Genomic DNA, 23373 nt, shown 5'->3' on the forward strand with positions numbered 1-23373 from the left:
TAGCAGAGCTGGACCCAGCCGATCACCGGCTTGCTGCTCCGTCACCATGGTTACCAGCTGAGGGCGGCGGCGGCCTGATGGACCCGTCCATCCGTCTGCAGCAGGAGGTTCTGGGGTGAGACGGGTGAGTCTTCGCTCAGGACCAGCAGGGGACAGGAGGACATGTCCTGAAGCAGGCGGCCGATGCGACACTCCAGCAGGTCGGCGGCGACTTTGGACACCTGGTCCAGATCTCTGAGGACTTGATGGACGCCGTCTAGGACTGGGGAGGAACTGATCATTATTATTGATGACTGATTATTGATTGCTGCTGGGAGGGGAGCTCCTACATGGGTCCGTGTTGAGAGCAGTCCAGGACAGCGTGGTGAGTCCAGGAGACAGAGCCGTCTCCACCCGGCTGATGTAGGACTGCATCAGAGGGATGAGGGCCGGGGGGATCCTGGAGACCCCCGAGCTGTAGTCCTGGAGCAGGTCCAGGAGCCTGGATCAGAGACAGGAGAGTCAGTCCAAGACGAGGAGGAAGACGAGGACGAAGATGAGGACGAAGACGAGGACGAAGACTCAGTTTTATATGGTACTGAGGACCTTAACCAGACCTGGATCAAAGGATGGGCCGTAAAGTGAAGGTGAGCTGACTTTAGAAAGCAGCTAGTAGCCTTCACATGCTAGCAGCCTTCAGCAGCTAGTAGCCTTCAGCAGCTAGTAGCCTTCAGCAGTTAGTAGCGTCAGCAGCTAGTAGCCTTCACATGCTAGTAGCCTTCAGCAGCTAGTAGCCTTCAGCAGCTAGTAGCCTTCAGCAGCTAGTAGCCTTCAGCAGCTAGTAGCTTCAGCAGCTAGTAGCCTTCACATGCTAGTAGCCTTCAGCAGCTAGTAGAATCAGCAGCTAGTAGCCTTCAGCCGCTAGTAGCCTTCAGCAGCTAGTAGCCTTCACATGCTAGTAGCCTTCAGCAGCTAGTAGCCTTCAGCAGCTAGTAGCCTTCAGCAGCTAGTAGCTTCAGCAGCTAGTAGCCTTCAGCAGCTAGTAGCCTTCGCATGCTAGTAGAATCAGCAGCAGCTAGTAGCCTTCAGCAGCTAGTAGCCATCAGCAGCTAGTAGCCTTCGCATGCTAGTAGAATCAGCAGCAGCTAGTAGCCTTCGCATGCTAGTAGAATCAGCAGCAGCTAGTAGCCTTCACATGCTAGTAGAATCAGCAGCAGCTAGTAGCCTTCGCATGCTAGTAGAATCAGCAGCAGCTAGTAGCCTTCAGCAGCTAGTAGCCATCAGCAGCTAGTAGCCTTCGCATGCTAGTAGAATCAGCAGCAGCTAGTAGCCTTCACATGCTAGTAGAATCAGCAGCAGCTAGTAGCGTCACGCTACCAGCTGAGGAACCCAACGTGGTCTCACCTGTTGCGCAGAGCTTTGACCTGAGCTTCTCTGGAGCTCATCTTCAGGATGACCTTCGGCACCACCAGGCCCAGTTTGGTCATCCACCGGGCCTCCTGCAGAACCTCCGGCACGGCAGGGTCCAGGTTCACCAGAATCTCCTGAGGACACACACAGTTTTAACGCTACCTGTCCACCAGGTGGTCCTGAATGTCAGCGTGGACCAGCTCTCGTCCTTCACCTTGCAGTTCTCAGGTCGGACCAGCAGGGCGGCGTCCAGGCAGGGCGGAGCCCTCTCTGCCGCCTGACTCCACCCTCTCAGGTGCGCCAGCTCGTACTGCAGCAGCACCGCGGCTAGCTCATGGTAGCTCCGGATCACTTTGGACATCTCTGGCCCCTGTCAAAGAGGGGACACGGGGACAGGCTAAGTGAGGACATATTGATCGGTAATCCTGACGATCAGGTCAAAGCGGCCACCTTGAGGACATCGAGCTTCTTCTTCAGGGTCAACATGGGGGCTTCGATCTTCCTGAGGAGCTGCCGACACCAGAGGATCCGACCCGCTACCTGGGAGGAGGCGGAGACTCTGGTCGTTGATTGATCGGGTGTTGATCTATCATTGGTAAACTGAGAAGCAAGAACTAATGGGCGGGTCAGGCTGGTACCGGGGGCAGGTTGCGTCCGATGGGTGGCTGGTCCCGCTGTCTCTGGTAGGTCTTCCTCAGAAGGTCCAGGTCCCGGCTGTAGCGCTGCACCAGCAGCAGGTAGTACCGCTTCAGGTCCAGACCAGCTGCTGGACCGGACTGGAACAGCACCAGCAGACCCAGCATCCGCTCCGTCTGAAGCACAAACAGGGGCACTAAAGAACCAGAACCAGAACCAGAACCGGTCCCTGGGGCGACCCAGAACTCACTGTGAGAGACTGCTGGAACCAGAAGTCCAGCAGAGCCTGAAGAGACTGGAACAAATCCTGAACCTGGAGCTGGAACTCACGGTAGTCACTGTCAAACTGACGCACGCACACACACACACATGCACACACACACACACTCAGCTTTAGTCCGTCCACACGTCCCGTGGGTTCTCCCGTGGGTTCTCCCGTGGGTTCTCCCGTGGGTTCTCCCGTGGGTTCTCCCGTGGCTTTGGTTCTACCTCCGGTCTGCGGTGGTCCAGGATGTCGTAGGTTCTGGATCTGGTCGTGGAGACGATGTTCAGGTAGCGGACATAAATCTTATCGATGCCGTCCACCTGCCACCAGAAAGAGATCAAAGAGTCTGCAGGAACAAGATCAAACGCCTCCTCATCTTCATCCTCCTCCTCCTCCTCCTCCCACCTTCATGTGCTGTAGAGCAGCCAGGCTCTCCAGAGAGGACGCCATGTCGGCCATCTTCTGCAGGCGGCGGCAGAAGGCGTCAAACTTCCCAAAGATGTAGTTCTCACTGAGGGGGGGGGGGGGTCAGAGGTCAGGCTGAAACGTAGGCGGAGACTCTGTCCAGGTCGGTTACCTGAAGTCAAACTGCCGGCTCTCGGGGTCGTCCCTCAGCTGGTCTCTGACGCTCCGGAAGCTTCTCTGATACTCCAGATTCAGACGAAGACAGGAAGAGACACGCTGCAGCAGGACGGGCCTGAAACGCACACACAGACACACACAGACACACACAGACACACACAGAGACACACAGAGACACACAGAGACACACAGAGACACACAGAGACACACAGAGACACACACAGAGACACACACAAACACACACAGACACACACAGAGACACACACAGACACACAGAGACACACAGAGACACACAGAGAGACACACAGACACACACAGAGACACACACAGACACACAGAGACACACACACACACACACACACACACACAGAGACACACAGACACACACAGAGACACACAGAGACACACAGAGACACACAGACACACAGAGACACACAGAGACACACAGAGACACACAGACACACACAGAGACACACAGAGACACACAGAGACACACAGAGACACACAGAGACACACAGAGACACACACAGACACACAGAGACACACAGAGACACACACAGAGACACACAGACACACACACAGACACACAGAGACACACAGAGACACACAGAGACACACAGAGACACACACAGAGACACACAGACACACACAGACACACACACAGACACACAGAGACACACACAGAGACACACAGACACACACAGAGACACACAGACACACACAGAGACACACAGAGACACACAGACACACACACAGAGACACACAGACACACACACAGACACACAGAGACACACAGACACACACAGAGACACACAGAGACACACAGAGACACACAGAGACACACAGAGACACACAGAGACACACACAGACACACAGAGACACACAGAGACACACACAGAGACACACAGACACACACACAGACACACAGAGACACACAGAGACACACAGAGACACACAGAGACACACACAGAGACACACAGACACACACAGACACACACAGAGACACACAGAGACACACAGAGACACACACAGACACACAGAGACACACAGAGACACACACAGAGACACACAGAGACACACACACACACACACACACACACAGCGTTACACCGCCACTGCTCCACCAGGCCTGCTGGTCCCGCCCTGCTCACCTGCTGTGGTCCCAGATGCGGGCCACGCCCTCTGACAGGTAGCTCCTGCAGGTGGCGATCATCTGGTTGGTGACCTTGAGCAGCAGGGAGGTCATTCTCTCCGAGGTGTTGTAGTAGCGGGAGACGGCGTGGATCATCCTGATGCTGCTCATCAGGTGGGGGACGTGCTCCAGCATGCCGGCCTATCAGAGACAGGAGGCGGGTCGGTTCTGGTTTCAGTCGGATCAGATCCAGGATGCATCCTGATCCCTACCGGGGTGCACGTCCCCAGCGGGACGAAGAACCTGTCCAGGGTGTAGAGGTACTTCACGTTGTCCTTGGCCTCGTTAGCGACGACGGTGATGTTAGCATCCTTTCAATCAACGCAGAAACTTTATTAGCACCGGGCATGAGCGCCGCAACGTGCTCACTTAGCATTGGGCTAACACATAAGCTATGCTAACGCTCAAGCCAAGCCGAACCGGACTCGGATCCTGACCAGTTCTCTCCAGGTCCGCAGAGTCCGGGACTTGGTGACCTGCAGAACTCCCAGAGTCCTTTTCACCAGCGGCCGCTTCACCTCCTCCACCAGACTGGGGTGCACAGAGACCAGAGGTCACCAGGGTCGCTACTGATCAGTATTGATCAGCGAAGGGGCGTGTCCACCTGCTGAAGGTGAACATGCGTCTCTTCCAGTGCTCCAGCTCCGCTGACGGTCCCACATCGTCGGCCTCCTTCCTCATCTGCTCGCTCTCCGTCAGCACCTGCTTGATCTGACCCGCCCACACGGAGACCACGCCCTCCAGACGCTCCACCAGGTGGCGGTTGTTGGCTGGGGTCGGAAACACGAGCTGTGACCTTTGGATCGGGTTCTACCCAAACCTCGGTGCTGGTTTAGTTTCCTGGCGGGTTCTGGCTGATCCGGGTTCTGGCTGATCCGGGTCCTACCTGCAGCCGTGTAGTCTGCAGGGCAGCTCAGCTGGACGATGGCCTCAGGTAGGTCCACCTGCTGCAGCTGGACCTTCCTGTCCATGCAGACCCGGGCGGCGCTCAGACTGCTGATGAACCGGTCCACTGAAGACAGAAAGGACTGGACGTCTGGACTGGACAAGCCGTCCTCCATAGACCCCCACCTCTGGAAACGAAAGTCCCCCAAAAACCTCAGACGCTGAAACCACCTGAATCACGTCATGTTGACCAGGCGACGCTGAATCCAGATGCATCATGGGAAGGGAGTTCATCGAATCGTATCGGAGGTTTTAACAGATGTATGAATGAATCGGATCGTGACAGATCGTGCTGCTGGACGGAGTGGACCTGGACCGTTTCACCGTGTGGACCTGGACCGTTTCACCGTGTGGACCTGGACCGTTTCACCGTGTGATCCTGGACCGTTTCACCCTGTGATCCTGGACCGTTTCACCGTGTGAACCTGGACCGTTTCACCGTGTGAACCTGGACCGTTTCACCGTGTGATCCTGGACCGTTTCACCGTGTGGACCTGGACCGTTTCACCGTGTGAACCTGGACCGTTTCACCGTGTGAACTTGGACAGGAACAGGGCTTTAATTAAAGCTTGTTCTGACGGTGGACCTGGACAGGTGCAGTACCTGCTGGGACCTGAGGGCCGGTACCATGATGTGGGCCAGCAGAGTCTCCACACCCTTCAGGACGCTGCCGTCTCTGCAGTCCAACATGCCGAAGTTCACTTCCTGTAAACACAGCAGCAGCATCACCTACGCAGGTATGTCTCAGGTGAACGTCCTCGTCTGTCCAGCTGCTCTGGTCTGAACCTGGAGGGCGGAGTCACCGACCTGCTGAACGTTAGCGGTGGTTATCGCCTTGTCCGTGGTTCTCAGGAAGAACAGACACGTCCCCAGTAACGGCTGCAGAGGACAGAAGAAACCGGTTCAAATGTAGGACCCAAATCAACACCGTCCTCCGGTCCCACAAACTGGACCCGGGAAAACTGGACCCGGGATAACTGGGCCCGGGATAACTGGACCCGGGAAAACTGGACCCGGGATAACTGGGCCCGGGATAACTGGACCCGGGAAAACTGGACCCAGGCTAACTGGGCCCGGGCTAACTGGGCCCAGGCTAACTGGGCCCGGGCTAACGTTAGCTGAAGGCGTTTGCGTCACCAAACACAGAACCCGTAGCAACACAACACAGACCCGTTACCGTCTGAAGTGAAGCCGCATTGTTCTGGACTGAAACTGAATCCGTGACAACCGATCCGTCCTCAAACACCAGAAATCCAACTGTTGGACCCCAGAACCGCGGAGACAGCAACGGTTCTAAAGCCAGGACAAAGACCTGGAACGGAGCGGCTGCTCAACCGAACAGAACCAGACCAGCTACGACCGGGCCGGCGCTTTTGTGTTCGTCCACAAGAGGGCAGTGAAGAGTCAGACAACAGGGACGTGGGAGGAGGCGGAGCCAGAGCGGGTATGAGGATGGTCTAGCGTCTTCTTCATCGGGCCGTTTAAGTTTATTGACCCTTTAGTCTGTCCCTCCCTTCCATCGGGTCCTACTAACGGACAAAGAGAACCCGACCCCCCAACCGAGACCCGGATGAGATCCACAAACACGGCTAAAGCGTTAGCATGGTTAGCATCTGAGGCCTACCTCAGAGCTCCCTGTGGTGATGAAGAGTTTACTCTGAGCCACCGCTGGCGTCGTCACGTCCACAAACAGGTTCTGGAACAGAGGACAAAGCGTCATGGAGGGAGGAGAGACGGGGGGAGGAGAGCAGGAGGACGGAGGACGTAGAGACGGAGGACGGAGAACGGAGGACGTAGAGACGGAGGGAGGAGAGACGGGGGGAGGAGAGACGGGGGGAGGAGAGACGGAGGACGGAGAGACGGAGGGAGGAGAGACGGGGGGAAGAGAGATGGGGGGTGGAGAGACGGAGGACGTAGAGACGGAGGACGGAGGACGTAGAGACGGAGGGAGGAGAGACGGGGGGAAGAGAGATGGGGGGTGGAGAGACGGAGGACGTAGAGACGGAGGACGTAGAGACGGAGACGGAGGACGGAGGACATAGAGACGGAGACGGAGGACGGATGGGTACCTGCTTCGTGTCCTGAGAGAAGAAGATCAGCTTCTTGGATCCGTTGGCAGCGAAGAACTCCTGAAGCAGACAGAACTGGACGAGACAGACGGTCAAACGAGGGACGGGCGGGGGACCGACGCAGACCGGGCGACTCCTCTGATGTTACCTGGTCGTCAGAGACGAGGGCGTCCTCCACCTCCGCCTCCCCCAGAGTCCCGCCGTCCACCAACCGGCCAATCAGGTATCTGTGTCGAGAGTCCAGCGCCGCCCGCCTCTCCTCCTTCATGGCTCTCGCCTGTTTCGCCATTTCTCTCTTCGCCTCATTGGACAGCAGCATCCGGTTACCTGACACCTGGGCGGGAGGGCAGAATGAGTCCCCGCCTGTTCACCCACAATGCAACTGTCAGCCCTTCAGCCAGGTTCAGGTGTGTGATGCTAGGAGCAGCTAACGGATCGGCTTCCTCAACACCTGAAAACAAAGTCATCACGTGACAGCGCCACCTGTGGGCGGGGCTTTAACTCACAGAGGCAATGCCAGTTGTGGGTGGGGCACCAGCCAGAGAGGTCACATGATGAGCGACCTTCAGGTTGTGACCTCCGAGGCGCCGGTGAGCCCTGCTAGCATCTGAAGCTAAGAGCAGGAAACTGGGTTAGCATGTAAACGCGTTAGCTGATCAATAACTAATCATCAATCAACCAACCTCTTACCTTTACGGGGCTGAAGAACAGGAGCTCCGGCTTTGATCAGGACTCCAGCGGCTCCTCCCTCCTCCTCGTGGAGCTCCAGGTCGGAGGAAGGAGCCGGGGGGACGCTGGGTACCGGGTCCCTCTGTAGACCCTGACCCGGAGCGTCTGGATCCTCCATCAGGGTCTTTATTCAGTGTCTAATGAAATCACTTTACTCCAGGTGAGAAGCCTACAAGAGGAGGAACAGGAGGAGGAACAGGAGGACTCACGTCTACCTGTCTCAGGTGAGTCCGGCCTCACGTCTACCTGTCTCAGGTGAGTCCGGCCTCACGTCTACCTGTCTCAGGTGAGTCCGGCCTCACGTCTACCTGTCTCAGGTGACTCCGGCCTCACGTCTACCTGTCTCAGGTGAGTCCGGTCTCACGTCTACCTGTCTCAGGTGAGTCCGGTCTCACGTCTACCTGTCTCAGGTGAGTCCGGCCTCACGTCTACCTGTCTCAGGTGAGTCCGGCCTCACGTCTACCTGTCTCAGGTGAGTCCGGCCTCACGTCTACCTGTCTCAGGTGACTCCGGTCTGTTTCAGAAGCTTCATCATTTTCACACAGAGAAGACAAAGAATCAGTTTTTAAAGACTAGAACATTTAATTCAAATGAATTAGTTTATAATAAATAGTTCTATTAGAATTATCAATGAAGTGACCTCAGGTCCGATTACATGACTTCCTGGTTTCATTCCTACCTGCGGACCAGGTGACCCAAACGTTTTCCACAAACGGAAGCAAATCGTTCTGAAACGACGACCGGAGCACAAAAATAACGCATTAAAATAGCAGAACGCGTTTCATGAGGTCTGAACGGACCCCGTCCCATCAGAACCACCCTGGACGACCCGGGACACGAGACTGACCTGTGAGCTGAAGACGAGTCTCTGCTGAGATGAACTGAGACCAGGAAGTGAATCCTAACCAGCACAGCAGAGGAAAAGTTTGATTGTTGCCATGGTAACTAGAGTAGTTACAGAGCAACAGTGGGCGTGGCTAGAGACCAGAAGACGGACTGTTGCCCTGGGTTACTTTTATTTGATCCACAGCGACTTCCAGTTCCACCAGTACCTGAATCGTACTGGTTTCTGGAACCACTTTGAGCTCAGCCTGTGCTGCCTTCAGGTGTCGTTGGAAATATGAACACTTCTTTATTTTGCAGGATCCTGGTCCTCAGCCAGGATCCAGACTGAGGACCAGGATCCAGGCTGAGGACCCGGATCCAGGCTGAGGACCCGGATCAGGCTGAGGACCCGGATCCAGGCTGAGGACCAGGATCCAGGCTGAGGAACCGGATCCAGGCTGAGGACCTGGATCCAGGCTGAGGACCAGGATCCAGGCTGAGGAACCGGATCCAGGCTGAGGACCCGGATCCAGGCTGTGGACCCGGATCCAGGCTGAGGACCCGGATCCAGGCTGAGGACCAGCATCAGTTCCACACACAGTCAGGAAGTCCAACAGTCTTTATTGTGGGACGTTTTAGAACCGTTCTGATCACAGACCTGAACACAATAATGAGCCGAGGTTCTCACAGTGGGGTCCAGGGATCCCGTCCTGGGGGGGGGGGGGGGGGGGTCCACAGCCAAACAGGACGTGAATTCTTCTCACTTCAATCCATCAAAAACAACAAAATGTGTCACAACAATAAATAAAAGTAAACAAGACAACCAGTCTGAGACCAGGATCAGAACCACAGACATCATGATGGGGGGGGGGGGGGGGGGGCTAGGCCACGGCGGGGATGAAGTACTGCAGAGACACGTCTTCATGCAGCAGAATCAGGTGGACGATCCTTTCGTGGACGACATCTGCCGGGACAAGAGGACATGAGATCCAGATCCATCTCGTCCTTTAAACTCCACCCGAGCGGGACGGATCAGGTCACCGAGGAAGCGCTCCTGAACACTTACTGCACATGGCCTTGCTGGGGTTGACCTGCTGTCCCACGAGGAACTGCTGCAGCTTCCTGATGTCCACCCGGGCCTGGGCCATGACCTCTGGGTCCCTGGACCGGGACGGGCCGCTGTCCTGGGAGGCGTGGTCACCTGGTGGACGGGGAGGGAGGAGCTAAAAACAATGACTGTGCAGAAATATTTTTTCTTTTTAATCTGCTGATCCTCAAAAGGCTGTAAACATCATTATCATCATCATCTTCATCATCAGTACAGTCCATGATGATGAAGATGATGATGATGATGATGACCCTCCTTCTCTACACGTTCGTGTTTCTATCTTGACTCCGCCCTCGTCCTGCTGGTTTGTGTGGACCGATCACTGACATCACTGTTATTGATGACGCATCACTTCCTGGAGGCGGGACACTGACCCCAGGACGGGTTCCCCAGCTCTTTGAAGTGAGTGGTGACAGAAACCAGGTCGGTCTCGATCTTCAGGTTCATCTCGCCGCTCAGGTTGGCCTCCATCACCTGCCGGAAACAGAGGTCATCCAGAGGTCGTCCAGAAGCAGGCGGCGTCTCAGCGGTGAACGCCATCCTACCAGGAAGTTGGAGAGGTTTTTCATTCTGTCCACGACGTTCTTCATCATCTTCAGAGGAGGCAGGAAGATGCTGACCTGCAGAGACAGACAGGAAACGTGAGCCCCCCCCGAGTCCGCACCCAAGACTCAGGGACAGACAGAAGACATCACTCACATCGAAGTCCGGCATGCTGGGCTCTTTCAACTCGTGCCAGAGTCTCCGGGGGACAATGTCAACCGGGACGTCGTGAGTGACGACTCGGCTGCTGCTGGACAGGGTGGGCTGGACGGGGGGCGGGGACAAAGACTCTCAAATCAAATTATCTTTATTTATCTGTTAGGAACTTCATTTGCGGAACCATCCCCCGACTGAGACGTGTCTTCAGGCCCCAAATCAGAACCGTTACCTCGCCAGCAGTAAATCACTATCACTATTCCTATCCTTATTACTATTACTATCGTTATTACTATCCTTATTACTATTACTATCGTTATTCCAATTGTTATTACTATCATTATTCCTATCCTTATTACTATTACTATTGTTATTACTATTACTATCCTAATTCCTATCCTTATTCCTATTACTATCCCTATTACTATTCCTATCCTTATTACTATTACTATTCCTATCCTTATTTCGATTCCTATCCTTATTACTATTCCTATCCTTATTACTATTCCTATCCTTATTACTATTCCTATCGTTATTACTATTCCTATTGTTATTACTATTCCTATCCTTATTACTATTCCTATCACTATCAGCATCACAGGACTGTCCTCACCAGCTCCGCCCCCACGGTGAGACAGGGACAGTGCTTCTGGGTCAGCTTCACCTTGACGGTCTTGGCGTTGTGGACCGTCTTCAGCGCTCTGGACAGGTTCTCTGGAGACACCTCCAGACAGATCTCGTTGTCCTCCGCCGAGACGCCGTCCATCTGGTACTCGTCGAAGAAGTTGGCCTGCAGGGACGAGGAACGAGGGACCAGGGACCGGGGTCACCGGTCTGGACAGCTCCGCCATGCCCCCCCCCCCCCACCACGCCTTACCTGGGACAGCTGACACCACATGCTGACGCCCCCATTGGTGACTTTGCCAGACAGGATGAAGAACAGGTTGTCCGGGGTCAGACGCAGGACGCAGGTCTTCGTCAGCTTGGAGATGGTGGTGATGACTCCTGGTGAGGAAGAGGAGGTAAACCCGCTTCGAGCTGTCGCCTCGTTTGATCCACCGCAACAAAGTATGTTTTCATTTGAGGACGGGTGAAAACGGCCAGATAACACGCAAAGTCTCGCGTGGTTTCGTTACCGCGTCTCCGGTGGAAGCTAACCGTTACGTCACGTAAAAAGACGCCGCGCGGACTCACGGGTGAAATGGTTGAGACACGCGACGTCCACGATCTTTCCACGAAACTTCATCTTCCGTTGAAACCGAAAATATTCCCGAGTTCCACGAACTGAGCGTCAGGCGGGAAGTTTGGTCCGTCCGCGTCTCCGGTCCGACGCAAACAGCAGGCAGCGTCCGAAGGTTCCGGCTGGCAATAATACTAACATTAATATTAATACTAACTCTAATATTAATACTAATACAGTACTAACACTAATAGTAATACTAATACAGTACTAACTCTAATATTAATACTAATACAGTACTAACACTAATAGTAATACTAATACAGTACTAACACTAATAGTAATACTAATACAGTACTAACTCTAATAGTAATACTAATACAGTACTAACTCTAATATTAATACTAATACAGTACTAACACTAATAGTAATATTAATACAGTACTAACTCTAATAGTAATACTAATACAGTACTAACTCTAATATTAATACTAATACAGTACTAACACTAATAGTAATACTAATACAGTACTAACACTAATAGTAATACTAATACAGTACTAACTCTAATAGTAATACTAATACAGTACTAACTCTAATATTAATACTAATACAGTACTAACACTAATAGTAATACTAATACAGTACTAACACTAATAGTAATACTAATACAGTACTAACACTAATAGTAATACTAATACAGTACTAACTCTAATATTAATACTAATACAGTACTAACACTAATAGTAATACTAATACAGTACTAACACTAATAGTAATACTAATACAGTACTAACTCTAATAGTAATACTAATACAGTACTAACTCTAATATTAATACTAATACAGTACTAACACTAATAGTAATATTAATACAGTACTAACTCTAATAGTAATACTAATACAGTACTAACTCTAATAGTAATACTAATACAGTACTAACTCTAATAGTAATACTAATACAGTACTAACTCTAATATTAATACTAATACAGTACTAACTCTAATAGTAATACTAATACAGTACCAACTCTAATAGTAATACTAATACAGTACTAACTCTAATAGTAATACTAATGTTTTTACATCAAATGTACGATCCACCATATTTCTACGGGTCTACTCTGGGGGGTTTGGGTCCGGGGCTGGGTCCGGGGCTGGGTCCGGGACTGGGTCCGGGGCTGCTGGGTCCGGGGCTGCTGGGTCCGGGGCTGGGTCCGGGGCTGCTGGGTCCGGGGCTGGGTCCGGGGCTGGGTCCGGGGCTGGGTCCGACTCTGGATCTGGTTGCGTTAATTAAAGAGGCTGCTGGAGGTCTGATCGGACACTCTGGAAGGATTCATGTAATGATCACAAGCAGCCACTGGGGGGCGTCGACATACAACTGAATCCACAGTAGCAGGGGGGAGGAGAGAGGAGAGAGGAGGAGGCAAACGCTGCACTGTAGGGAGCATGGAGAGGAATGGGCTGAGCTAACAAGCCTGAGCGTGACTCCTTCAGCCAGTCAGATGGGAGGAGGCGCGGCAGGAGCAGCCTGACAGACCGCGAGCAGGGCACACAGGGCGGCCCAGACTCCCCGGCTCCAGCCGGACCGTCTCCGGGTGGGAAGGAGCATCTTCACGGACTGAAACCTGCTCCTCCAGACCTGGATCCAGACTGGACCGGACACGGAATCATTGATCCCGGCAAGCCGAGCCAGGAACCGTAGGAACACTAACAGGTCAGTGATCCGGATCTGGATCCGGGGGACCATTTCCTCAGGAGGGTCCAGAGGCTTCTGAAGAACTCCAGAACCACAAGCAGGCGGTCCTCAAACACTTATAGAACATGTCCTTTAGTCTCTTCCCTCGCTGGGAATCGGATCTTTCATTAAATGCTACTCTGGACTCTGCAGACCCGGTTCTGATCGTTTTTTGAAGGTTTCATGCAGTTAAAAGTTCAGTTTCCTGGTTTTGGATTCCATATTTACGACTACGATGGACAATGCCGGGAATTTTCTCAGGAGGTCAGAGCGAATTCTGCTTTTTGAGGTTCTGATCCGCAGGAACCGGACGACCCAAGAACCGCAGAGCGGATTCCAGTTTGTTCATCTGGACAGGAAGGAGCAGCAGGATGAGGCGCGGAGGAATCCCTGAAGGAACCGGCTGCAGGAGGTACCGGGACACCTGCTGACAATTTAGGAGTTCACTCCAGGAAACATCCAGGAAACATCCAGGAAACATCCAGGAAACACCCAGGAAACATTCAGGAAACATTCAGGAAACATTCAGGAAACATCCAGGAAACATCCAGGAAACATCCAGGAAACATCCAGGAAACATCCAGGAAACCTTCAGGAAACATCCAGGAAACATCCAGGAAACATCTAGGAAACATCCAGGAAACATTCAGGAAACATCCAGGAAACATTCAGGAAACATCCAGGAAACATCTAGGAAACACCCAGGAAACACCCAGGAAACATCCAGGAAACCTTCAGGAAACATCCAGGAAACATCCAGGAAACATCTAGGAAACACCCAGGAAACATCCAGGAAACATCCAGGAAACCTTCAGGAGACATCCAGGAAACATCCAGGAAACCTTCAGGAGACATCCAGGAAACATCCAGGAAACATCCGGTCCGTTCTACAGGTCTCGTCTTCCCTTCCTATCCATCCCCGTGGCTTAAAAGTCGGATCAGAACCTGGTTTTGAATCAGCGACCAACTGGATGACGCTTGTGGTCATTAACGGGCCGAGACATGACCCCCCCCCGGTGGAACTGGTCCTCTGTGGACTTCGGGTTCTCCCTCATCTACTCCTGAATCGGGGGGGCTGACTCAGCCATCCGGCTTCAGGAACAGACTCGGTGAGTGAAAGGGGGTCTGGACCCGCTCCCTGGGGGTGTCCAACAACGGTTCTGGAGCGTGGGTTCTGTCCCAATCAGAAGAGAACGCGTGAATCATTCAGAGGCTCCAAGTGGGCCGGTCCACGTTTAGCTTAGCAGCTACAGTGTGATCAGCTGACGGGGGGGGGGGGGGGGTAGGGTTAGGGACACGGGTCCAAGATGATCCGGGACAGGTCATGGTAGCAGGATGTGATCCTGGGACTTTCAGAATAAGAACCAACCAGACCTTTGGAGTCAGAGGCGTGTTCGTTCTGTCGGGTTCTGACTGACGTCTTCTTCTTCTCTCGTCACAGATCAAACATGGACGGCTCCGCGTTCCCTGACCGGACCCTCTTCTGGCACCAGAACCTTTCAGTGTTTCCTGTCTGACTTCCCGTGATTTGACCGCTGGACAGGAAGGGAGCGCTTGTTTCCTGTTTCCGACATGAAGCAACAAAACATCCAGCGACGCTGCCGAGCCGAACCGGCGGACCGGGTCTGGAAGCGGCTGCTCTGATTGGTGCTTTTGGGGACAACCACAGGTCGGATCCAGGTTCCGGCTGGATTCCTGAATCTAGAAAGAATCGACTTGTTTTCACACTAAAACCTTTTTAAGTAGAACATGAACAAATATTTGTGGATCTATAAAAACATTTCTACCCCAGAACTTCCAGGTTCTGGTGATTGGACCAAGTGAAGACTTGGACACCTGTTTGGCGGGACCACGATGCTCCCTGGAGGACTGGTTCCAGGCGGCGGGATGTGCCTGCTCCGATGGTTGGGACTCCGGGTGTGGTCCCGAAGGGGGACCCTGGTGTTCGCCCTGCTGTGGTTCGGCTCCTGGTTGTTCCTGAACGGCCTGGTTCTGGTCCACAGGACCATCCTGTCGGACTCCTGCACCGACGAAAAGAGCAAGAGGATCCTGCAGAGGCTGGTGAGTCCAATAATCAGTTCATTCCAGAAACCAGCAGGTGTTAGGGGGCGGAGCCAGCAAAGTCAGACCAAGGTGAGAGTTTAAAGAGGTTGACCACAGTGTGTATCCGGCGCCGAGCCGGCCCGGTCCCCCCCGGTACCGCCGTGACGATGGGCCCGCTTTAAACCCTGGCCCCAGGGTTCTGTTTTGGCGTTGGCCCCGCCTCCTTCCATGACATCAGTCTCTGCAGGCCGGCGGAGGGAACCGGTACCAACGCTCGTCTGATTCAGAACCTCTGAACCCAGCCTCCATCGTCGTTAGTGGCCTGCTGGCTCGTCAGCTGCAACATCTTCTGGTGCATTGTGGGTAAACAGTTCAGGCCCGGTGGCTCTTCTGGAGTCTCTGGATCGGAACCTGACTGTCTGCTGTGACGGACAGGTGAGCCTGCTGCCAGGCCTTCTGGTCCAGGCTTGCCCCGCCCCTCAGGCGTTGTAACCTGAAGACGCTTCTGTCAGTCGTCCTCTCCTTGCCGCCGTTCTTCCGGCCTTTGAAGCGGAGCGTTGCTGAAACGCCGTTTCAGCTCCGTGTTTTCATTCCTGGGGGGGCGGGGGGGTTCAGACGGAAGCGGACCGGGTTCCCAGCCAGGTCCGGTTTTATGAGGACTCCATGAGGATCATCGTCTTCGTTGGGACAAAATGTTTGACATGCTGCTAAAACGATGTCGTAAAAGCAGCACGGCCGGATCCGGGCCCGTTTGGGTTCTGATGGGCCTCATGAAAGAGGCATTAGCGCTTAACGTTAGCGCCTATCATTAGCAGTTGAGGGTCCTGGGTGGACGTGCCTGGTTTAAGGTGGGCCGTCTGTTCCTAAACAGAACCAGAGTTCTGCCTCTGCCGTGATGGACGTGACCCCTGACCCCTGAGCTGAGGTCATCCATTAACCGTCTCAGACGCCGGCGTGTTTGTCCACCGTGTCCACCATGTTGACATAAATGTCCTCGTTCGGTTCTGCTCTGAATCGTTTCCCACGTCTACAAATCTGACCCGGAGCGGCGGGTCTGTTCGTCATCCTGACAGGAGGCGTGGCCAGGAGGAGGCCGCCGCCTCCGTGGTTGTCTGTCTTTGCTCCAGCTGCACCTCCTCCTCCGGGAGGCGTGTTTACATCAGGGGTGTCAGCTGATTGGCCGTCTGAAGCGTCACCTGTCGCCGTTGATTTGAACGTTCTCACGGTTCTGACGTTCCGTCTCAAAGAACAGACCCGGTCCGGTTCCTCCTGGCCGGTTCTGATCTGTATTCTGCCTCGTCATCACAGAGAAGGTCAGATAAGAGACACTTAAGAACGAGGGTGGACCGGTACCGGCCCGGATCTCCTTCTCTTAGAGACTCTCGGCTCGGCTCGGAGAGTTTACACGGCGGGGGGGGGGAGGAAGCAGCTGCAGGGTGTGATGGAGGAGGAGAACAGGGAGCTCCTGCTCCTCCTCCTCCTCCCACTGCCGGGGTAGGAGCAGCGGCACTGGGATGTGGTTTTAGCCTCCTCGCCCCCCCCCCCCCCCCCGGGCAGAGCCGGGATTAGCTTCCTAATCCCTGAGCCCAACGAGGCTAATCCTCCTCATCCCTCCGGAGGTGTTCACTGAGGCGTCTCCTCAGGAGGAAGACAAACAGTCCCTCCTCACGCCGGACTGAAGGGATCTGCAGCGGGTTAGAAGGTTACGGGTCCGTCACGGATCCAGAACAAACAGATCGGATCCATTCATGCAGGGAAACGGGGACGTTCCAAATGTCAGGGAATCCTGGAAGTCTCTCCAGGTAGTTAGCGGCTAGCAGTTAGCAGATAGCATTCCTCAGCTGGGTCCTGAATGGGTGTGGCTCTTGCTGGGTCTCCTGCTCTGCCGTAGTGCCTGGAGTTCGGCGAGGGGGCGCTGACGGGGGACGTGTGTGAGGACCTGTGCGTTCTGGGCCTGGTGGAGTACAAGCGCTGCCTCTACTACGACAACGGCAAGAAGGTGATCGAGGCGCGCTGGAGGGGGAACCCGGTCATCCTCAAGTCCAAACTGGAGAACTTCTCCTCCTATGAGCCGCTGGGCCTCCTGGACTACCAGGTGCTCCTCTGGACCTCCTTCTGCTCCCAGTAGAGCTGCAAAGGGTTTCTAACAGTGACCCTGTTCTGGTCCTCAGGACACGGCAGAGGAGCTGTCCCCCCTGGACGTGGTCTTTTACGCCACTCTGGAGGTGAGTCACCTGAACCACACCTGCACCGCTACCCAGAATACCCGGTTGTCCTTCATGCCTGATCTCAGGTACGAAACTCTCTGGGACTGGCCGAGGAGGAGGAGGATGAAGGAGGAGGAGGAAGCAACAGCTCCATGGCCAGACTCTGGGGCACGAAGCTGAAGAGCAGAGGGAGGAGCTACTCCAGAGCCGAGCTGGCCTCGCTCTGGTCTCTCCTGCAGCAGGAGGAGTACACCTTCCTCAGGTGAGTCCAGAGTGAGTCGGGAGCTAGCGGCTCTCTTCACCTGCAGTGAAACCGGCACCTCCTTCATCCTCCAGAGTCCTGCAGGACCTCAGCACCCACGTGGCCAAGGTGTTGGGTTCCTGCGGTCACTTCTACGCCGTGGAGTACCTGTCGGCCGGACACACCTGGGACCAGAACATCTTCTCCCTGGAGGAGGCGGCGGCTTCTGGGGGGAGGAGCATCAGGGAGATGGTGCATCGCATCGCGCTCAGCTTCCTGGACATGGTCCGGCACTTTGACCACGACTTCACCCACAAGCTGCACCTGTGTGACGTCAAGCCGGAGAACTTCGGCATCAGGGAGGACCTGACGGTGAGACGGCCACCTGTCTGCCCCCCCGCCCTGTTCACCTTAGTCTTACATTCTAATATAGCCCAAACGCACATTGTAAAGCTCATGTAAACGCTCGGAACCTGCCGACCCGCTCGGGTTCTGGATGCTCACCTGAGCGCCGCCTCCCCAGGTGGTGGCCATCGATGTGGACATGGCGTTCTTCGAGCCCAAGATGAGGGACATCCTGGACCAGAACTGCAGCAGCGACGACGACTGTAACTTCTTCGACTGTTCCTCCCGCTGTAACCTGAGCCGGCGCCGGTGCAGCCCCCGGCGCCGCAACAGCAACCTGCAGGTGAGCCACGGACCCGGGAACTCCAGCGGGAGCTTCGGATCAGTACGCCTTTAATTGGCAGGTTGATTAGAAGACGACAGCCGGCCGGGTCCGGGTTCCCTTCAGGAACGGGTTCTGATCAGATTAACGGTTAAAGGTAATCAATCACCAAAAAGGACGTTTCAGATACGAGCCAAATGAATTCTGGAAATGATTTAAATATTTACATTTGAGTCCGTTTCAGATTTCCAAATGTGAAATAATCACAAATCAGTTTTCATCTTTGAAATACATTGAGTTGAAATAAAACATTCAGAATATTCCAATGTGAAAATACATCAATAAATAAAACGTGATTTCATATTTCTAACTTTTTAAACATGATTGAGAATCAAATGAGTCAAAGCTAATTGAAGAAGAAGAGATGGAACACAAAAGGGGCCTCGCCGGCATCGCCATGACGACAGGTGGACAGACTCGTGTCATACGATACGAGACAGAAGCTGCATTCCTGGGGGAGAGAGAGACGGACAGAGGACGAGTGTCTGCAGGCGATGAAGGGAGGAGAAAGAGGAGGAGTCAAGGGGAGAAATAAATATTTAGAGGAGAAACGAGGAGAGAAGGAGAAGATGGAAAACGATGAACAAAGGAAGAGCAGACCGGACAAGGCGTGGTGACATCATGATGACACGCCGCCCTCCTATTGGCCCGTCCGAGGCCTGGCCAGCGAGGCTGACCTCTGATGACCCCCCCCCCCCACCTGTCCACCACGTCCCTGAGAAAGAACAGATTGAGTTTCTGTCAGATGAAAAGCGAGGTGTCATCTGCATAACGGCGCATCAGATGCAGCTTCTTCTTTCTTTGTCCCTTCATTCTCTCAACACTTTTCTCTTTTCTCATCCTCTCTCTCTTTTCTCATCCTCTCTTTCTCTTCTCATCCTCTCTCTCTTTTCTCATCCTCTCTTTCTCTTCTCATCCTCTCTTTCTCTTCTGAACTGCCTCCTCAATTTACTCTGGCCTTCATCTCTCCACTTCTTTTCTCTCCTCCTGTCTCTTCTTCAGGTGATTTGTGAGAAGATCTTCCGCCCGTGGTTTTCTCCCACAATCCTCGGCGCTAAGGCTGGACTGCCTCTGCAGGTAGGAGCCCTCAGGTGACCGCTGTCACCGTTTGTTTGTAGGTAAACAGTCTGGCTGGCTCTTCGGCAGGTGGAGCTGCAGCAGGCGGTGCAGGAGTGTTCAGAAACAGGAGGAGTTACGGAGGAGAGCGAGGATGGAGGTGGAGATGAGAAGGGTGGGGGCATCCAACAGCGTCTCCTCGGCATCCTGACCCGCCTCCTCCAGGAGGGAGGGGCCTCAGACAGAGGAGGAGGGGCCCGAGAGAAGAGAGGTCACGTCCACACGGCACTGAACTTCTGAGGAGGCTACTGAGGGGGGCGCTCAGGAACCAGTCCAGGAGGAGAACAGATACCGGTTTGATGGGTCCAGAGGCGGAGCCTGAACAGATACCGGTTTGATGGGTCCAGAGGCGGAGCCTGAACAGATACTGGTTTGATGGGTCCAGAGGCGGAGCCTGAACAGATACCGGTTTGATGGGTCCAGAGGCGGAGCCTGAACAGATACCGGTTTGATGGGTCCAGAGGCGGAGCCTGAACAGATACCGGTTTGATGGGTCCAGAGGCGGAGCCTGAGCCGCCCGCTGATGACCACAATGACGTGGCCAAAAGTATCTGGACAACGCTGGCTCCAAATGAAGGGAAACTGCACCAAGCAGCTCCATGAAGAAACGGCTCCCAGTTCTACTGGTCTGACGGAGACCAGAACCGGGACCAGAACCGTGCGACCCAGAGTCGATCACCAACGTTGCTGATGAGGTTTTATTATTGATCCTCTAACCTTTCATCTTTGAGATGTTTCTGTGGATCAAGACAAATTTAGATGTTAACAATTTAAAGTTTTTGTTGAAGTGATTTATATTCTATAAATAAACTGGTAAACAGTCAACGATAAAACGATTCGGTCAGACCCACCAGAAAGTCATTTTAAAACGGATCACCACCTTCATCATCATCATCATCATCAGCCTGGAACGACCCAAGGTACCGATGGAAGCCCGTTTCCAGCGCTCTCAGCTGGAGCCGAGGCTGCAATAAAGATTTTGTCTGTAAAATGGTTTAAATAAAGTTTTTTAAAGTCACTTTGGGATCTCCGAGCTTCCTGTGGGCTGTTCTTCAGGTTCAGGTGGATCCCGTCGCTGGCGGCCGTTAATTCAACACGTATATTTAAGAAGTCTCAGAGGTTCTGGTCCCGCTGGAGGCGGGTTCTGGTCCCGCTGGAGGCGGGCTCTGGACTCCTGCCGTCCACAGTTCAGTGTTTGTTCAGCTGCTGCCGGAGGAGGATTTACGCTCATTGTAAAAGTCCTGCTCTGTAAACACCGTCCTCTGGTTCTGGAGCCTCAGTCCAGGGTCCACCCCTCTGAGCCGGTCCAGGATCCACCCCTCTGAGCCGGTCCAGGGTCCACCCCTCTGAGCCGGTCCAGGATCCACCCCTCTGAGCCGGTCCAGGATCCACCCCTCTGAGCCGGTCCAGGGTCCACCCCTCTGAGCCGGTCCAGGGTCCACCCCTCTGAGCCGGTCCAGGGTCCACCCCTCTGAGCCGGTCCAGGATCCACCCCTCTGAGCCGGTCCAGGGTCCACCCCTCTGAGCCGGTCCACGCGGTGAAACCGCGGGGGCTCAGGTTCAGTCACTTCCTGCTGCCTCCTGATTGGATGTGAAGCTCTCCTGTTGGCTCCACCCAGCAGTGACCTCAGATTCACATTCCGACACCAGCTGGACGTCTTCCAGATGTTTCATCACGAGATCGTTAGAGAGTGGAAAACGGAGAAGCAGACTCAAACCGCCGAGTCGTCATATTGCAGAAATGTGTTCCTGATATTCCACCGAGGAGCCAAGAAGCCAAGGAGCCGGGGAGCCGAGGGGCCGAGGAGCCGAGGAGCCGAGGGGCCGAGGAGCCGAGGAGCCGAGGAGCCGAGGGGCCGAGGAGCCGAGGGAGGAGCCGAGGGGCCGAGGAGCCGGGGAGCCGAGAAGCCGAGGGGCCGAGGAGCCGAGGAGCCGAGGAGCCGAGGGGCCGAGGGGCCGAGGGAGGAGCCGAGGGGCCGAGGGAGGAGCCGAGGGGCCGAGGGAGGAGCCGAGGGGCCGAGGAGCCGAGGGAGGAGCCGAGGAGCCGGGGAGCCGAGGAGCCGAGGGGCCGAGGAGTCGAGGAGCCGGGGAGCCGAGGAGCCGAGGGGCCGAGGAGCCGAGGAGCCGAGGAGCCGGGGAGGAGCCGAGGGGCCGAGGAGCCGAGGAGCCGGGGAGCCGAGGGGCCGAGGAGCCGGGGAGCCGAGGGGCCGAGGGGCCGAGGAGCCGAGGGAGGAGCCGAGGAGCCGAGGAGCCGGGGAGCCGAGGGGCCGAGGAGCCGGGGAGCCGAGGGGCCGAGGAGCCGAGGAGCCGAGGGGCCGAGGGGCCGAGGAGCCGAGGGGCCGAGGGGCCGAGGAGCCGAGGGAGGAGCCGAGGAGCCGAGGGGCCGAGGGAGGAGCCGGCGTCACCGCGGCGGCTCGGCTGGAATGATTTACATGGAAACGCGCTGCTGGCTCCGAGTCCGGCCCGGCCGGGCCGTTTTCCACGGTTTCATTTCCATAATGAGACGCTGCAGTAAAAGCTCAGATTGAAAACAGCCGAGGGCCCCCCCCCCTCCGGCCCAGGACAGAGACAGGCCCAAACTGGTGGCGCTGCAGGAGGAGGCGTGTCCCTCCCTTTGCCATCACGGAGCTAAATTACAGGTTCGTTCATCGCACCGTTATTGATCGCTGCTGCTTGTTAATTGGTGGCTTCTGGCGTCTCCTGCATGAAGGGGGGCGAGGCGCGTGCTTTGGGTTCAGGATTGGTTCAGTCTGGCCCCTCCCACTTTAATTCCATCCCTCGGGCGCCACACTCAGCGTGTGTCAAGAATGTGGAAAATGTGATTCCCCACTTTCTTCTACCTTGAAGCCAAATCACCTGAGCAGGTGGCGACGCGGTTAGCAACAGTAGCGAAGCGCGGCTAACGGCGCCGCTAACACTCTGCTCAAAAGTCGTCTCCTCTTCAGGTGAGCAGACACTGACTGAACTAATGTCCCGTCCCGTCCCGTCCCGTCCCCGCTTCATGAAAGGACCATTTTAAGACGCAGTCGAGGGAAAAGAGGAGGCGGCTGCTGGAGGTCAGTCTAATCAGCTCCACATCACAGGAAGCGAGGGATGAGATGAAAGGAGAGACCTTTGAAGAAGAGAAGAGACCTTCTCGATCGATCGCCGGGAACGCCCATCGATTCATCCGTCGGAAGCTTCGCCGAGCTCCGGTCCCAGGACCGGGTACCAAACCGGACCGAAGGAGACCCTTCTGGGTCGTGTTGGTATTCAGAGAAGGACAAAAGAGGAGGCGATGAGGACTCTGCTCCTTCCTCCTCTCCTCCTCTCCTCCCTCGGAGAGAGGAGCAGCTGGTTTAGTGTCCGGGACGTCTCTGTCCACGGTCACGGCCGTCCCGGTTCCTGTCCCACAGAAACAAAGGAGTCTTTGTTGGATCTGGACTCCCTGCCAGGATTTAGGAATTACCGGTAGGCAATAAAAAGGAGGCGGCTGAAACGGATCCAGGAGTTTCTGAAACAGCACCTCCCCAGAAGGAGGTGGGAGTCGGCTCGGAGGGGAAGACCCTGAACCGGGTCCTGGATTATCCGTCCCTTCATTGGTCCTGAAGCTGCTTCCTGATTGGCTGCTCCTCCCACAGAGCCAGATGTGGAGCAGTGACCGTTTCCTGACGGGGGACGCTGACAGAATGCATTGTGGGAAAC

General features: G+C 54.9%; 4 protein-coding genes across 5 annotated transcripts in view; 1 reads left to right on the forward strand and 3 right to left on the reverse strand.

Annotated features, from left to right (window-relative positions):
* Positions 1-7925, reverse strand: part of dnah5l (dynein, axonemal, heavy chain 5 like) — a 30543-nt gene extending 22618 nt beyond the window's left edge. The window contains 22 exon segments of the mRNA XM_068747847.1: positions 55-262; positions 330-481; positions 1384-1523; positions 1604-1759; positions 1840-1929; positions 2028-2201; positions 2276-2371; positions 2515-2610; positions 2696-2801; positions 2868-2987; positions 4024-4205; positions 4277-4375; positions 4502-4595; positions 4669-4834; positions 4951-5137; positions 5613-5714; positions 5817-5888; positions 6634-6664; positions 7020-7153; positions 7227-7412; positions 7585-7691; positions 7769-7925. Of these exon segments, the coding sequence (XP_068603948.1) occupies positions 55-262; positions 330-481; positions 1384-1523; positions 1604-1759; positions 1840-1929; positions 2028-2201; positions 2276-2371; positions 2515-2610; positions 2696-2801; positions 2868-2987; positions 4024-4205; positions 4277-4375; positions 4502-4595; positions 4669-4834; positions 4951-5137; positions 5613-5714; positions 5817-5888; positions 6634-6664; positions 7020-7153; positions 7227-7412; positions 7585-7691; positions 7769-7925 (2855 nt within the window).
* Positions 7926-9246: 1321 nt separating this feature from the next.
* On the reverse strand, positions 9247-11771 carry hus1 (HUS1 checkpoint clamp component). 2 transcript variants are annotated; one of them, XM_068748080.1, is made up of 8 exons: positions 11634-11771; positions 11317-11444; positions 11104-11229; positions 10440-10547; positions 10286-10360; positions 10115-10214; positions 9699-9833; positions 9247-9596 (listed from the first exon to the last, which is right to left on the reverse strand). In XM_068748080.1, the coding sequence occupies exons 1-8, from the start codon at positions 11683-11685 to the stop codon at positions 9514-9516; spliced, it is 807 nt and encodes a 268-aa protein (XP_068604181.1). In that variant the 5' UTR covers positions 11686-11771; the 3' UTR covers positions 9247-9513. The 2 variants fall into 2 exon arrangements, with proteins under 2 accessions (XP_068604181.1, XP_068604180.1); XM_068748079.1 differs by having other exon boundaries at positions 11053-11229.
* Positions 11772-15209: 3438 nt separating this feature from the next.
* On the forward strand, positions 15210-20677 carry dipk1c (divergent protein kinase domain 1C). The gene is made up of 8 exons (XM_068748031.1): positions 15210-15416; positions 17290-17493; positions 17570-17623; positions 17692-17867; positions 17942-18218; positions 18370-18534; positions 19576-19650; positions 19720-20677. The coding sequence occupies exons 1-8, from the start codon at positions 15210-15212 to the stop codon at positions 19927-19929; spliced, it is 1368 nt and encodes a 455-aa protein (XP_068604132.1). The 3' UTR covers positions 19930-20677.
* Positions 20678-23372: 2695 nt separating this feature from the next.
* The window catches only part of c14h18orf63 (chromosome 14 C18orf63 homolog), a 6011-nt gene continuing 6010 nt past the window's right edge, over position 23373 (reverse strand). The window contains exon 14 of the mRNA XM_068748305.1: position 23373. This exon is cut by the window's right edge and continues 634 nt beyond it. The gene's annotated coding sequence lies outside the window, so the exon portion shown is untranslated.

Source organism: Brachionichthys hirsutus, chromosome 14 (assembly GCF_040956055.1).
Source record: "Brachionichthys hirsutus isolate HB-005 chromosome 14, CSIRO-AGI_Bhir_v1, whole genome shotgun sequence".
Classification (NCBI taxonomy): Eukaryota; Metazoa; Chordata; class Actinopteri; order Lophiiformes; family Brachionichthyidae; genus Brachionichthys; species Brachionichthys hirsutus.

Coding starts and splice junctions, on each gene's coding strand:
- hus1 (XM_068748079.1), bottom strand. CDS start 11,685: ATGAAGTTTCGTGGAAAGATCGTGGACGTCGCGTGTCTCAACCATTTC. Junction 10,361..10,439: donor CCAGCATGCCGGACTTCGAT/GTGAGTGATGTC, acceptor CTGTCTCTGCAG/GTCAGCATCTTCCTGCCTCC. Junction 10,215..10,285: donor AAAACCTCTCCAACTTCCTG/GTAGGATGGCGT, acceptor TGTTTCCGGCAG/GTGATGGAGGCCAACCTGAG.
- dipk1c (XM_068748031.1), top strand. CDS start 15,210: ATGCTCCCTGGAGGACTGGTTCCAGGCGGCGGGATGTGCCTGCTCCGA. Junction 18,219..18,369: donor GCATCAGGGAGGACCTGACG/GTGAGACGGCCA, acceptor CCGCCTCCCCAG/GTGGTGGCCATCGATGTGGA. Junction 19,651..19,719: donor AGGCTGGACTGCCTCTGCAG/GTAGGAGCCCTC, acceptor GCTCTTCGGCAG/GTGGAGCTGCAGCAGGCGGT.